Raw genomic sequence first — 17,056 nt, 5'->3', positions numbered from 1 at the left:
CACTGGGCCGTTTTGGTTGCAACCATTCTTCATCGGGTCGAGGTTGCACACCGGCGCGCAAGCACAGCTGTGTGATGATCATCGGGAAGAAAAGACCTGATGTCCTGGTAGTGATCTAATGCCGCATCTGATCATGAATCACTCGGCCCACATTGATTGGCAAATTAAGATCAAGAGCGTATAGTAGCACGACACGCTCAATGTGAACTTCACTCGTGTGGGATATGGGCATCATACGGTGGGTGACGAAGGAGTACCAAGTGGCCAGACCCATCTGTAGGTATTTCTCCTTGAAGCATTTGAAAGTGACAGGGTCCAGCCAGGCAGCCCCGACAAAGCATAATTGTTGAAGGACTTCGTGCAAATCCGGGTCGAGGGAGATGCTCTGGTACAAGCTATCATCAACGTCTGGCGTCTCCAACAGATTATTCAGATCTTTGGGCGTATAGGAAACCAAAATGCCTCTAACGAAGGCCTTACTATATGTTCGCTCAGCAGCGTTAGCATAAAATTCCTTAACAATAGGGACAATGGCCGGAGACGGTTGTGTACAAAATATTTTCCACCCACGGTTCAAGACTTGGGCCGCCACTTCACTCTAGTGAATATCAAGATCAAAACCACTCTCAATAATAGGGGAGCGATGTTGTTTAGCATGATCGTACCTATCCCGAGCCGCTTGATTGACGAATCGGCCGGCAAGGTTGAGTGAAGCGGGTGCAGCCCTAGTGCCCTGGCGAGAAAATTCTCCTATCTCTCGATTGCGTTTTGGAGCCATAATATAGCGAGAATTGCAAGAAAACTTGACATAGGCAATTTATCGAACATGTGGTGTGCACCAAAAATTCCGGTGTTCCTTAGCCAAATAAGGTGATGGAGAAGTGGAGATGAGAGAAGGAGTGATGAATTCAAGCCGTAGGATGATTCCTGCAAGATATGAAGAACAATAGGTGAAATTGGAAAGAATTCAAAATTTGGGGATTTAGGGTTCTAGGTGAGCCGTAGGAAAAGAAAAGAAAGAACGAGGGGAAAAAAAAGAAAAAGAAAGAATTTAACGCGAACAGGGAAGCGCGCTCGATCGCGTGAGTACGCAGGATCGAGCGCGCTCTTTAAAAATCGGGGGCAGTAAGTTCAGGATTTCTGCGCGCTCGATCCCATGAGTTGCCAGGATCGAGCGGGCCCAATAAAATTTCCGGGCAGAGAGTTGGGAAAAAAACGCGTGCTCGATCCTATGAGTACGCAGGATCGAGCGCAGTATACCTTCAGAGAAACTTTTTTGTAATTTTCAAAATTTTCCGAAAACCAAGTAAAAATAAAGCAAAAAAAAAACGACTAAAATGAAATAAAAACAAAAGGAAAAGAAACGCTGGGTTGCCTCCCAATCAGCGCCTTTGTTTACGGTCGTTGGCTCGACTGAATGTTGTGATTTACTCGACATTTGGCGGAGCATCTAGAGTGATATCATGCTCGTCCCCTCCGACATGTGCTTGGACTCCTTCATAATAGTGTTTAAGCATGTGTCCATTGACCTTGAATGTTTTGGATTTGTCCAAGCTTTGAATTTTGACTGCACCATGGGGAAAGACAATAGTAACAACAAACGGAACATTCCAACGTGTACGCAACTTACCTGGAAATAGTCGAAGTCGTGAATGATAGAGCAGAACTTTCTGTCCGACTTCGAATTCTCGTCTAGAATTCATCTTGTCGTGGAAGGCCTTTGTCTTGTCCTTGTAAATCTTAGAGCTGGCATAAGCATCATTGCGGATCTCTTCCAATTCTTGCAACTGCAGCTTTCGGTGCTCGCCGCTCTCATCCATCTGCATGTTAAAGTTTTTGATAGCCCAATAGGCTCTATGCTCCAATTCTACTGGCAAATGGCATGGTTTCCCAAAAATCAGCCGATATGGGGACATTCCAATCGGCGTTTTGAACGCGGTTCTGTAGGCCCACAAGGCATCATCCAAACGCAAGCTCCAGTCCTTTCTTGTTGGATTCACGGTCTTTTTTAGGATGGACTTGATCTCTTTGTTCGATACTTCAGCTTGACCGTTGGATTGTGGTTGGTATGCAGTGGAGACTCTGTGCGTCACATGGTACTTTTTAAGCAAAGTAGCCACAGTTCGGTTGCAGAAGTGTGTTCCTCTATCACTGATGATGGCTCGTGGAATCCCAAACCTAGAGAAAAGGTTATGCTTGATAAACTCTGCAACAACTTTAGAATCATCAGTACGGGTGGCCTTTGCTTCCACTTATTTCGAGACATAGTCGACAACAAGTAATATATAAATAAATCCATACGAACTTGGAAAAGGCCCCATGAAGTCGATGCCCCATACATCAAATATTTCACAAACTAAAATGGGTTGCTGGGGCATCTCCTTACGTTGGGAGATATTACCTATCTTTTGGCATTGAGCGCATGACTTACAGAACACGTAAGCGTCTAGAAATAAGGAAGGCCAAAAAAATCCGCAGTCCAACACCTTCCGCGCTGTCCTTTTTGCTCCAAAATGGCCAACGAACGCGTAAGAATGACAAAACGTGAGAATAGGGATTACCTCGCTTGCCGGTACACATCGTCGTATGACTTGATCAGCGCAGTGTTTTCACAAGTATGGATCATCCCACACATAATACTTGGCATCCTTTTTTTCTTAGAAAATTCAGAAGAAAACCCTTTAGTAACTAAATAATTGACGATATTTGCATACCAGGGTAGTTCGGTGCTTGCTGAAAACAGTTGTTCATCGGAAAATTCTTCACGCAAACTCAGCTCCTCATCGATATGAACAAGACGGCTCAAGTGGTCTGCGACTCGATTCTTGGTTCCTCTCTTATCTTTGATCTCCACATCGAATTCGCTCAAAAGTAGTATCCATCTTATTAGCCTTGGTTTTGCCTCCTTCTTTGCCATCAAAAAGCGAAGAGCAGCATGATCAGAATAAACAATGACTTTAGCACCAAGTAAATAAGAGCGGAATTTTTCTAATGCAAAAACAACAGCTAAAAGCTCTTTTTCAGTGGTGGAGTAGTTCTGTTGGGCATCGTTCAGGATACGCGAAGCGTAATAGATAGCATGCGATGCTTTCCCAACTTTTTGTCCTAAAACCGCGCCAACGGAATAGTCGTTGGCATCACACATGATCTCAAATGGTTGGCTCCAGTCCGGTGGTTGGATTATTGGTGCATATGTCAATGAGTCTTTGAGTTTGTCAAAAGACGTTTTGCATGGTTCATCAAACTCGAACGGAACATCTTTTTGCAACAATTTGCACATGAGGGATGCGATCTTGGTGAAGTCCTGAATGTACCTCTTGTAAAAACCTGTATGGCCAAGAAAAGAACGCACTTCCCGCACACATGAGGGATAAGGGAGAGACTGAATAATATCAATTCTATCCTTGTCTACCTCTATTCCCTTAGATGAAACTACATGACCCAACACAACACCTTGCCCAACCATAAAGTGACATTTTTCAGAATTTAAGACTAAGTTGGTTTCGACACACCTCTTAAGGACAAGAGCAAGGTTAGACAGATAGTTTTCGAATTAATCATCATAGATAGTAAAATCATCCATAAAAACTTCTAAGATATGCTCAATGAAATCTGAAAAGATAATAACCATACACCGTTGGAAAGTGGTCGGTGCATTGCAAAGTCCAAAGGGCATCCGTCGATATGCGAAGTTTCCAAACGGGCAAGTGAATGTCGTCTTTTCCTGATCCTCCGGTGCAATAGCAATCTGAAAATAACCAGAATACCCATCAAGAAAACAATAATAAGGATGACATGCTAAACGTTCAATCATTTGATCAATAAATGGTAAAGGAAAGTGATCCTTTTGGGTTCCTGCATTCAGCTTCCTATAGTCTATACAAACCCTTCACCCATTTTGAATTCGGGTGGGAACCAATTCATCATCCTTGTTCTTCACCACAGTTATCCCGGTTTTCTTGGGCACCACTTGGACTGGACTGACCCACTGACTGTCAGAAATCGGGTAGATGACTCCAACTTCAAGGAGTTTCAGAATTTCAGCCTTCACCACCTCCATCATCGGTGGGTTCAACTTCCTTTGTGGCTGACGTAAGGGATTCGCTCCTTCCTGCATCAAAATTCTATGCATGCATGTAGAAGGGCTAATTCCCTTGATGTCTGCTATGGTCCATCCGATAGCAGTCTTGTACTCTTGTAGTACCTTGACTAATTGTTCCTCTTGGTCGGCTTCCAAACTATTGGAATGATGACTGGTAATGTTTCTCCTTCTCCAAAGAAAACATACTTGAGATGTTTTGGAAGTGTCTTTAGTTCGACCACTGGTGCCTGCAAAACAGATGGAAGTCGCCTAGTATTAGAAATGGGTAGTGATATATATGATATATTACCTGACTGAGGTAGCTCAGGAGCACTGTTCAGAATTCCCTCAATCCCTTTCACTTTTTCGCTAAATCCAATTCCATCATCCTGCGGAATGGGTGCAACAATAGCCACCTTTAGATCATCTTTTCCTGCATGCTCACAATAATCTTGTGCCAAATAATCCACAATATCAACAGAAAATACACAATCATCACTGTCAGGAAATTTCATGGCATCATAAATATTAAATTTCAAAACCTCGCCATCAAATTCCATAGTGAGTGTGCCACTGTGAACATCAATTTTAGTCATGGAAGTTTTCAAGAATGGTCTGCCTAATAGAATAGGACTATTGTGATCACCGTTTTTCATGTCAAGCACATAAAAATCTGCAGGAAATACCAAGTTATTTACTTGCACCAACACATCTTCCACTATTCCCCTACGGTATGCATTAGACCTATCAGCTAATTGAATAACAATTCTAGTTTTGTTCAATGGACCAAGTTTCAAGTATGCATAGATAGAATATGGCATAACATTGATTGATGCTCCTAGATCTAGCATGGCCTTCTCAAGTCTAACATTGCCTATAGTGCATGGGATAGAAAACATACCTGGATCCTTGCATTTTGCGGGTAATTTTCGTTGGATCACAGCAGATACGTTCTCACCAAGCTCTAATTTTTGACAGCCCTTCAATGTCTGTTTCCTCTTTGCTGTGCATAATTCCTTCAAAAACTTCGCGTATCGAGGTACCTGCTTAATAGCATCTAGAAACGGAATATTCACCTCACATCTACGAAAAGTCTCGTAAAGATCCTTTATCCCTTCATCTTTTCTAGATTCTTTAAGTGCTAAGGGAAAAGGGGCAACAGGCTTATATTCAGAAAGTGGAGAAAACTTACCTCTTGGCGCTTCTTCCTTGGATGCTTCTCCATCAGTCAATTTCGGCTCTTCTTGCAGCTCCTCTTTGGCTGAAGTATCCACTTTCTTCTCATTGATCTTCAACTCCTTCTCATTCCTTAGAGTGATTGCACTTGCGTTCTCTCTTGGGTTGGGAATGGTTTGAGATGGTAATGCATTAGAATGATGTGCTTCTAACTTATTGATGGCGGTGGCGAGCTGTCCCATCTGGGTATTCAAGTTTTAGATGCTTGATATTGTTTCCTGTTGGAAAGTTACAGTATTAGTAGCAAGCTCCTTAAAAATATTTTCAAGAAACTCACCCGGATTGAGAATCTGAGGACGCTGCTGCTGTTGAGGATACGGTGGCCTAAAAACTTGATTGTACAGTGGTTCTTGAGGCCCAGATTGGTTCGCCTGAGGTTCTCATATCTCAGATTTGGATGATCATTCCAACCAGGATTGTATGTGTTGGAATAAGGATCATATTTTCGTTGTGGTGGTCCAGGAAATCCTCCAGTAGCATTGACATGTTCAACCGATTCTTCTTGAAGTGTGGGACACATATCAGTAACATGTCCCACTGCAGCACAAATACCACACGCCTTTGTAGTCTGTCCATTCCCTACAGCCATCTGACGCACAAGAGACGTCAATTCAATTAATTGTTGCTCAAGGGAAGAGACATTTATCTCGTTATTCTTCTTCAGTACGTGCTCATTCCTGATGGTGCCAAATTGTTGAGATTGGCAGCCATATTCTCAATTAAGTTCCTCGCTTGTACCGGTGTTTTATCCATAAAAACACCTCCACTTGCCGCATCTAGCATACTCCTGTCATGAGGCAACAAACCTTCATAGCATAATTGAATTAATTGATTTTCACTTATCTGGTGTTGCGGACAGCTAGCACAAAGCTTCTTGAACCGCTTCTAGTATTCGTGTAGTGATTCCCCTGAGTATTGCTTGATTCCATAGATTTCCTTTCGGATGTTCGCAGCTCTAGAAGCTGGGAAATACTTTTCCAGAAAGATTCTTTTCATCTCCGTCCAAGTAGTGATAGAACCAGAGGAAAAGTAATATAGCCAATTCTTAGCAGCACTCTTCAAAGAGAAAGGAAAGGCCCTCAGCTGAATCTGCTCCTCTGTCACTCCATGGGGTTTCATACTCATGCAAACCACGTGGAATTCCATCAAGTGTTTATTCGGGTCCTCACCTGCAAGACCATGAAAAGCAGGTAATAAGTGAATCAATCCAGACTTAAGCTCAAAAGTAGCATTATTTTCTAATGTAGGAAAATTAATGCATAAAGGTTGTTGATTGGGATCAGGGGTGCCCAATTGTCTAAGACTCAGGTTCGCGTTAGCAGCCATCTCTTCTTCTGGAAAATCAGCTCGAGCAGCTTCCTCTTGTTGTTTCCTATAAAGTTCTCTCCTTCGCCTGTGCAAGGTTCTTTCAATCTCCGAGTCGTAGAAAAAGTCTTCTTCAGCAAAATCACCTGAAAGCATGAACGAGAGAGAACTAAAAACAAAGAAAATAAAGGATAGTGAGATTAAACAAAGAAAAAACAAAAAGAAATAGAACACAATAAATTAAACACCGTTACCCGGCAACGGCGCCAAAATTTGGTAGCGCTAAGTCGCGTCACGCCCAAATTACCAAACTCAATCAGATAACCACGATATGTAGTAGTGTGAGTAGGGATCATTCCTACGAGAAAAGGTAAAATTTAATGTGTTCTAAATAAATTAAAGGGGGTTTTGAATTTTGGAACTTAACTAATAGAATTTCAAACAAATAAAATTTAAATATTATCACTATCATGCAAGATTGAGAATTAAATTGGAGAAATCAACAAGAGACAAGCCTTGGTATCGGTCGACTACACCCTTGATATTCATTCATTCAATCATCGATTTCCTAAAAATAATTAATCCTATCGAATATTCATCATTGAAAATCAAATTCCTGTTTCACCTTAAGCTTAGTTAATTAGACACCAGCGTTCTAAATTAACCCTTACCAATAAATTAATCTGGATTCCAGCGATCTAGATTTAAATCTAAGGTATCATTCAAACAAGTAAAACTGACGAATCTAGACAACACAAACACCAGCGGTTGTATTTAGCCTAGTCAAGAGTTGACCCTACGACTTAATAAATTCAACAGCACAAAATATTAAACGTAGTTGCTTCGCAAATTAGTTAATTCAAACAATTACGGATTTGAATTCTAATTTAGCTATAGTTTGTATAACAAAATCCTAAGATGGTCAATCCTAAAATCTCGCACACAAGCATAAAATAAAACATATCAACTATTGATATTCAACAAGGATTAAACACTGAAAATCAAATCTCATGAATAAATTATATCAAGGTTTCGTCTTCCTCAACCAAGAATAAAAGTTTAAATACAACGATTCATCAAAAAATCAATAAAAATTCAAAAGAAAGAAAGAAATCTTGAGAGAGAGTTTGAATAACAAAACCTAGCCTCCAAGGAGATTGTAAAAGTCTGATAACAATCCCCCAAAAACGAAATAAAAGCCTAATAAAAACTAGAGTTCAAAATAAAAGAGTTTCCAAAATTACATAATTTTTCCCAAACCAACCAGCGCGCTCGATCCCATGAGTTTCCAGGATCGAGCGCGTAAAAAATTACGTTTCTACTGTTTTAAATTTCTTCAGCCGCGCTCGATCGCATGAGTACATCCGATCGAGCGCACGAAAAATTTGTTGCCTACTGCCTTGAATTTTCAGAAGTCGCGCTCGATCCTTTGAGTATATCCGATCGAGTGCACGAAAATTTTGCAAAAAATCTGATTTCTTCATGAAACTTCATAAGTCCTACACATTAAACCCGGGAGTAGATTATGTAGCCAAATGCATGCATAAAAACAAAACTAAGATAAAACACGAACAAAAACAATTAAAAGAATGCAAATTACTAACAAAATAACATTAAAATATGCAAACAAAACACGACTATCAGTTGTTAAGGCCTGCGAGGAAATCAAAAACTCTTTCTTTTTCCACATTGACTTGTACCTTCGTTGTGCATTCAGCGCATATGGTGGAGGTCTCAAGAAATAGATCTAGTTTCTGCCATAGATCATGAATATCAGAGAAATATTGAGTCAGAGAGTTTGAGCCTTGTTTCATTTCCTTTAGCTTTGAACGAAGCTCGAATATTTGGGACGCATTTCCTAGATCGGAATACATCCTTTTTGCCGCATCCCAGACTTCCTTAGCTGTCTTGAACCACGAATAACGACGAATGATATTGGGCTCCATGGAATTGATTAGCCAAGCGAGAACCATTGAATTCTCGACCAGCCAAGTCTTGTAGGTGGGATCGGTCTGGTTTGGGGGCTGCAATTCACTAGTAAGATACCCTAATTTTCCATGACCACAGATCACAATCTTGACTGATTGTGCCCACTGCAAGTAATTTCTCCCATTAAGTCTATGAGAGGTAATTTGTAGGGTGAAGAGATCATTTTCGGAAAGAGAAGTAATCTGCCCATGAATTTGTTCACCCGGTTTTTCGCCTTTGGAAGATATAGAAGAATCGGTGGACATGATTTAGAAAGTTGTAGGTGAGAAAAGAAAATTTAGGCGTTTAGAAGAATGTTGGCTTTGATACCATATAGAATTATGAATAAGAAACTAATTTCACGTATATTATTTATGATTATAGTACATCTTTAAATATACAATGGTGTAAAATCAAATCCAATAAATAAGAGATTATGAAAATTAGAATATTATCCTACCAAAAATATGATATCTATCAAATCAAATCAAATCAAATATTATAATATATATATATATATATATATTATACTAATCTACAAATAGGATCATATTTGGTTTCCCGTGATCCTATTCACTGCATCTAGACTGTACTTATCTGTAATCTTGAATTTCATTTTTCTACATTGGTACAAAAATTTACCTTTGGTCTTGGAGTAACAGCTTCAAAACTATGGAAAATGGGGATGTCAAACTGAGGAGGTTCCAAGACAATATACGCTCCTTTATTTCTGTATCTCTCTTCTTTTTACCTGAGAAGTTGATAGAATTGAAGAAATATTAGTTTCTAACATAATTAGGGGTGATATAGACAAGAACTTGACAAATTTAGAAAGACAGAAAAAAAATCCTAGTTTTGTAGCATTCGTTTTTTTTTTTTTTGTTTTTTGCATGCCTCATATTATTCGGAGACCTATCAGAAAACCCATGAGTATTCTGAGTTGTTGAAATATTTATATTTCCCTCAGATGTAGGCTGCCGCCAACTATATCATAGGTATCCATCCAATCGATATCATCAATCCTATTCAGGTAGGAGCAGAAACACATTTTGCGCTTCTTAACTAGAAAAAGCTAATGAAATGAAAATGAAAATTTTCAAAGAAAACAAACATAGTTAAACGATTGATGTTATGTACAAAATAAAAGAGATCTCAAAGTACAAGGCCATGTGAAACGACATAAAACTAATACTTAATTTTTTAGTATATATATATATATATATATATATGTTTCATGTGGTATCAAAGCCATGGTCCTTGGAGGGTAACTAGCCTGCTACATGGAGCTTAGAAGCCGCACTGTCAGTCTGTAAGTTTTAAATGATTTAAATTATGTTTTATACTTGAGACACATAATTTATGTTTTAATGATTTATGAAAATGAGAATTTTAAGTTATGCAGTCTTAAAGTTAAAAAAAACACTTAGTTATGCATTGCGGTTACGTGGATAATTTATGGATATTACATTATGTTTCTTAGACGTGTTACACACCAGGATGACTAGAATGATATATGTTTAGAAAATTAAGTTTTACAATTTATTAGATATAAGTTTGACATTTAGCTAGATTTGTAGATTAAGTTATGAATTTTTATATTTAAGTTTGCCAAGTTAGGATTTTTGAGATTTAAGTGGAATTTTAGATATGAAAATTAAGGTATGTTTTTGGGATTAAGTTTGAAAATTATTTTTGAAATAGTTTAGTCATGTGTTATTAGAAGACTAAGTTAAATCAAATTTCGATGATGAAATTCCATTTAAGGGAGAGAGAATTGTAACGTCCGGAAATTTGCTACGTAAACCCTCATGCATAACTAAGGGAATTAATAGTGTTAAAATAAAGTAAAAAGAGATTAAATGACTTTTACGTGATATTATGTGAATTGAGTGATTTATTTGCATGTTTTAAATGTTATTACGACATTTAACCCCCTATGTTGCAATTTATGAATTTATTTGATAAAGGTTATTTTGCGATCGCGTAGACCGGACCGTACACGAACGAGATAGAGATTTTTATCCAAAATTTTTACGAGGTGTTTTTAAGAGCCAGAAATTATTAATTTGAGATTTATTTTCATAAAATAAGAGTTTTAAATATATGTATGTATATAAGCTCGATTTTCACTAAATGAGTCATTTTAAGGATTTTTAATAGGCTTTCAAAAGCCCACAATTTATTATTCCTAAAATTATATAATTTTTTTATTTGATATTAAGTGAGCTTAAAGCTTTTAATCTTTGATTAATTATTTATTTAAAACCCAACCCATTAACCCGTAAACAAATGTTAAGGTTTGGCCCTCATTCTCCATCCCCACACTCACGTTAATTCCCTCAGCCGCCATCAGCACATCTTCATCACATTCCCTCATCACAGCACTCACATCTCACAATTTTTCTGAAGACTTAAGGAAGTTTTCGAAGGTCGTTCGTTCGGTGAGCCGATACTCGTTGATTTCAACGTTTTGATCAAATCTTCAACAAGGCACGTTTCGAATCCATATTTGGAGACCATTTAAATCATATACAATGTTTTGAAGCATGAATGTTCTGTTAATGCATGAGATCTAAGTTTTGAATGAAGTTCTTTGAAGATCATGAACTTTCTCACGTTTTTCATGTGCATGGCCGGTTTCTTTCGTGATTTTTGCTTAAGGCTGGTTCGAGGGGCTGACCAAGGGCTAGGGGTCTGATATAGGGTCCTTAGGTTTGGGTTTGGAGGTCTCGGTTCAGGGCTGGACGTGATTTTGCTCGGCTGGGCAGATTGCGTAGGTCATGGAAAGAAGAGATCGGGGCTGTTCATGCTGGGTCTCGGCTCAAGCCAGGCCTGGTCCTATGGTTGTGTCTGGGTTCTGGGGTGGTCCAGGTGTTGGAGCTCCGGCCATTGGTGGCCGGAGTTGGGCAGAAAGGGGAAAAGTTTGTGGGTTGTGCAGATCGCGCAGCATGCATGGATTAAAGGGGGGTCGGGTTCAGCTATAGGGTGTTTTGGATGGGCCATGGCTGGTCTGTTGGAACCGGCAGAACCATGGGGTGGTCCTTCCGGCGGCGCCCCGGCCATGGGTGGCCGGAGCTGGGCAGTAGCAAGGAGGAAAGGGGCTGCTGCCGTGAGGGAAGGTTGAAGGGGATAGGGTACTGTTTTTTTCTTTTCTCTAGGTTTAAATGGGCCGGGCTAGGGTTTTTGGTCCGGGTCGGGTCTAAAAAATGATGAATCAAATTATTTTGGTCCGGGTCTGGATTAATGGGATTGGGCTTGTTTAATTAATTAATTAGACTAATTTAATGGACTTAAATAATTAATGAAGTGAGCCCACTAATTCGTCATGGGTCGTGTGATCCATGAGAATAATTGGGCCAAATTGTGACGGGTTTAGTAATTTAATGGGCTAATTTTTACGTTAATGGGCCGAATTAAGCGTTAATGGGTTATTAATAATTATTAGATTAATTTTAAGTTAAGTAATTTAAATGAACTTAAATAATGTTTTATGTGAGCCCATAGAAATGCTTATTGGGTCTGTCTAGAAATGTATGGGTTAAATTAAGTGGTCAACAGCTCGAACAAGTCCTTGAAAAAATAAAAGGTCCGTAAATATATATTTACTTCATGCATGTATATTTTTATTATATATATAGTATGACATTTAAGGAAATAAATTAAATATATATTTACGGACGAATTTTCATGAAATAAAGAAATAATGAGAATTTTTAAGTTTATGCATCATATAAGAATTTTTATGAGAATTTTAAGGGCATGTTAAGAAAAAAATAATTTTTATGGAAGTTGAAGTGAAGATGGAAAGTGATGTGGTTGGAGGCCGGGATACTTGGGCCCGGTAACCTTCCTGATAATATTTATGTTATAATGAGCTTATGGATCCAGCATTGAGTGTTGGTGAAGTGGCAGCACATAGGTGAAAACCCCACCGTCACGTACGTTGGTTTTTATGATTGATCAATCGTTAAGTATGAGGTCACCGATATGGATACGACATGTTGAGAACTAAGAAATTAACACATGTCATTTTATGAAACATATTATGTATAATGTTTATATTATAGTATGATGATGATGTTTATGATTAATTTACATATGTTTATATGCATATATTTTTAAGATCATGCACGTATAATTCTATTCACGTATTTTATATGATGTGTGCTTGTGTGTGGTTGCAGTTACATAAGAATAGAACGTGCTGAGCCTCTAGGCTCATTAGATTTAAATGGTATCAGAGTCGACCTCTCTTAGTACGGTATGGTTCGGGGACGAACCAAGAGAAAGTTGGTTGGCATGTGACGCCCGAGGCTGAGGAGGCGGAGAGTGATCGCCGGTTCCAAGAGGTTGCACAGACAATGAGCGGCTCTTGGTAGGTTTCTAGGCGGAGAGAGACATGAATGAACCAATCCCGTGCCGAAATTAGAGGGGATTTTGAGACTGTGTAGGTATGTGACTACATAATTGAGGATGACTTAAAAGATTTCATATGTACTGCTCATATCAAAAAGGTGCATCTTCTTTTTGGGAGTTTATCACATAAGAACTACAAAGTTAAGTGTGCTTGACTTGGGGCAATTATAGGATGGGTGAGACCCCCTGGGAAGTTTCTCAGGGTGCGTGTGAGTGAGGATATAAGCACGCTGAAAAGAGAATCGTCTTGATACAATGGGTCGTTACATCATCATGTCTAGATGAAAGGACTTGCATTTGAGGAAGATTTTTTACAAATCATGGAAACAAAAGTTTATAATAAATGGGAAAGGTTATGAAACTCATCTAAATCAAAATCATCCAAACAAGACCAATGGATTAAGGATCATGGATTTGAAATTTTCTACTTCAAATCCAAACTCACAATTAAGTTTTCAGATGAAACATAAAAACGAGTAACTACCTGATAGCAAAAACAAAAATATTTTGAAAAGGGTTACAAGGGGAAAAAACTTGTGAGCAATTGAAGCAACCTGAAATTGTGGATAGTCTGGGGCACTAAATACAGTGATGAGCTTCCCTGAATCTACAGAATGATCTATAGTGTAGCATACATCCATCCCTCCAAGATCACGTCTCTTACCCCTTGCATCAGGACCTTCACGTGACCTGATTATCAACTGCTTTGACAAGAAATTGAATCTCAAATCAGCCAATGTACACGGTAAGCTTAGTCATTGAAGGAGTCAGATATAAAAAATGCAAGAGCTTTCACAAAAGTGGAATTCAGCACAATGGCGACAAGCTTTAGATGGCAAACAAAATAGGATAAATTTATAGTCTAAATAGGATCATCGAATGCCTCCGACTCAAAATGCTAAGTAACTCATTTGGAAGGAGATGATTCAATGCATTCACTTCACCCAAATGGCAACAAGTGCTATCAGGACAAGATTAAGGGAAAAGATATTCTTAGTCACAACACCACTTAACAAGAGAGAACTTCAAGCCATTTGCATTGTAAATATGAAGATGAACTGAAATATCATTTTTATATCTTAGCAGACACTACTCAGTCAATTTTTTGTTTCACGAATTTAGCAGAAGTCAACCTTTATCAACAAGGTTAAAAAAAGGGATGGATCCTACATGAAATTGGCATATACGAATGAATTTGACAGGTTTGACCAATGAGAAATTGATTATCAAATTAATAGGATAAAATTGCATCACCTTTAGATTGAACTTCTTCAATAATTCTTCAGTACAATCAGGACCCCACAAGAAACCAATACCTTGTTTTGTGTTTTGGGAAAGACCAGGGCTCATCGAAGGATCTGACCATAGAACATCACAAGGAATCAAATTTTAATTTTCCCAAGGAGGATCAAGGACAGATCGTTTAGCTTTTTCCAGCTCTTCCAAGGAACCAATAATTAAAGAATTAATCTCAGCAGTATCAATAGCCTTCCGCTTTTCTTTTTTTTTTTGCCCTTTTTAATGGGGTAGTAACTTCACCACGAAATAGACCTCCATGAGCAGTGTAAACTGTCCCAGCAATTATGGAAGCAAGGGGAAGTACTTCAAAACAGCCTAAACATTTGCGGAAGACGTGCTTTCCACTATCTCCATATTTTGTAGCCACTTCCTTTTCAAATCCATAAACAGAAGTACAATACTTTGACTCGTGATTTCCACGAATTAAAAACACCCTATGAGGCATAAGAACCTACAAAAAATTACTCCCGTTGTAATATTATCTCGTAGAGACTAGAAAGTAGAGATATCCTGAAAATGGGTCCAGAGTTTAACTATAGAGACATGAAAAAGTGATATAATTTAAGATTACCGACAATATTTTTCCTGATAAGAGAGATAATTGTTCAAGAAACAATGTATCTATGTCCTATCAAAAAGTAAATATATTTTCCTAAGTACAATATGCTATTCAAATTAGCATTTTTGGGCACAAAAAGCAACATTATATGTTAACAGTTGGCAAAATTTAAGCTAGTTCAAAATGAAGTAGCAAAAATTAATGTAGGACCAATTAAATTTACTTAATTGCATGCCAAGAAATACAATTTAATAGCTCAAAACTACTTGCCGATAAAGTTGATGAAATCAAGTTAAGAATTCTAACCTTCCAAGCCAGTAAAATTAAGAAAACCTCGAGCCCCCAAGCTCCCCTGTCCACATAATCCCCATTGAAAACAAAGAAACGTTCATCACTGGGAAATCCCGCATCTTTCAACAAAAACAAAACATGGTGGAGCTGACCACGCACATCCCCTACCACAACAAACTTTGATACCAAATCCAACCCTGAGTTTTCATCAATCCTCACACAATTGGGCTCTTTATGCAGAATGTTTGAAGCAACAAGTATAAGTTTATTGAAGGTTTGGACGGGGAACACAGAGGGGAATTCCGATGGGAGTAGAGCTCTGGATTCCCAGTGTAGGCATATGTCCATCATGGGGTTCACCTTCTGCAACATGAGTTTCCTTATTATTCCACGTCTCAATATGACCACGATGAAATTCTTTCCAATCAAAATCACGGTGTCCTATTCGTGTCACTTTATGTAGTTCATCTCCATCACTTGCAGGTTCATGTTTGTTTTAAAAAAATTAAATTGGGAAGTAATTATTTTTCAAATATAAAACGTTAGCTTATATTAGTTTTCAACTTATATTTTCAAAAACTCTTTATTTTAAATTCTCACCAACTTTAAAATAATCTCTATTAAAATCACTTTTAAATAAGTAGAAGCTTTCAAAAATGCTTCCTTGAAATGTATTTTTGGTCAACACCTCCGGCCAGTGGTTTAGTGAAAAATCTCACCTATGTACTTTCAACAAGAACCTAACCCATGAAGCAAGGGAAAAAAAAAAAACCACCCATGTCGATTTTTTTAAAAAGAAACTAGCAACCTGTGATATCTCTCAATACATATATACAATCTATATATTTGATCATATCATCTTAATAATCCCTTAGTTATCATTGTATTATATATTTCACACTAATTATATTTCATTTGTATCAAACAGTGTCTATATATAAAACTTGAGGCAGTTGTAGTAACTAATTTGTCCGTTGATGTGACATCATCGTCAAATTACATATCTGACATATATGAAATTCAAAATAGAGATATATATTTTTGTTTTTTAAAGATATTTTAGATATTTCGTCTATCACTTCATCAAATCGATTTTTATTCGGTCACTAAGTGGCAGGGGCGGACCCAAAAAATTTGGTCGGGGGCACAATTACGGACGGAGCTATGTGTTGTTCCGCCCGGGTGGTCGCTTGGGAGACCTAATTTTTTTTCCTATTTTTTATACATCAAATTTAGTCAACTTTTTCAATATCCCCGTAACAATTTTAAAAATAAAAAAATAAAAGCTCAACACATAAAAAAAAAATAGAGAGCTTAGAAAATTTTAGTTTGGATAAAGATAAAAATCTGGCTCCGTTATTGGATACAATTCACAAAACAATCATGAATGTGCATTTTATATCAACTAAAAGACGGCCAGAAAAGTGAAAACATTATAATCAATTCATAATAATTTATTATACAATTATTTGATGAGTTATTAAACATATTTTCTTTGGAATATAATACATCAATATTATTTAAAATTAACATGTACCATCAATATTATTTAAAATTAACATCATCAGGTGTACACTCTATATATTTGATCATATCATCTTAATTATCCCTTAGTTATCCTTGTATTATATATTTCACACTTATCATATCTCATTTGTACCAAACAGTGTCTATATATAAAACTTGAGGCACTTATAGTAACAATTTTTTCCATTGATGTGACGTTAGCGTCAAATTACATATCTGATATATATGAAGTTCAAAATAGAGATAGAGATTTTTGTTTTTGTTTTTGTTTTTGTTTTTGTTTTTGTTCTTTTTTAAGAATATTTTAAATATTTCATTTCTGATTTCACCAAATCAATTTTAATTCGATTACTAAGTGGTATTATTCTTTAATA

The 17,056-nt window shown here is 37.6% G+C and overlaps 1 protein-coding gene and 1 pseudogene across 1 annotated transcript; both read right to left on the bottom strand.

The window, feature by feature from the left end:
- Window positions 1-5,977: 5,977 nt before the first annotated feature.
- On the bottom strand, window positions 5,978-8,856 carry LOC140890088 (uncharacterized). Its single transcript, XM_073297843.1, has 3 exons — window positions 8,323-8,856; window positions 6,769-6,791; window positions 5,978-6,104 (listed from the first exon to the last, which is right to left on the bottom strand). The coding sequence occupies exons 1-3, from the start codon at window positions 8,854-8,856 to the stop codon at window positions 5,978-5,980; spliced, it is 684 nt and encodes a 227-aa protein (XP_073153944.1).
- LOC140890087 (serine/threonine-protein phosphatase 7-like) lies at window positions 6,028-15,527 on the bottom strand (annotated as a pseudogene).
- Window positions 15,528-17,056: the final 1,529 nt, after the last annotated feature.

The sequence above is a fragment of the Henckelia pumila genome, chromosome 3 (assembly GCF_033568475.1).
Source record: "Henckelia pumila isolate YLH828 chromosome 3, ASM3356847v2, whole genome shotgun sequence".
NCBI lineage: Eukaryota > Viridiplantae > Streptophyta > Magnoliopsida > Lamiales > Gesneriaceae > Henckelia > Henckelia pumila.
Note: the sequence above shows the minus strand (reverse complement) of the source record. Positions and strands in the feature narration are given on the sequence as shown.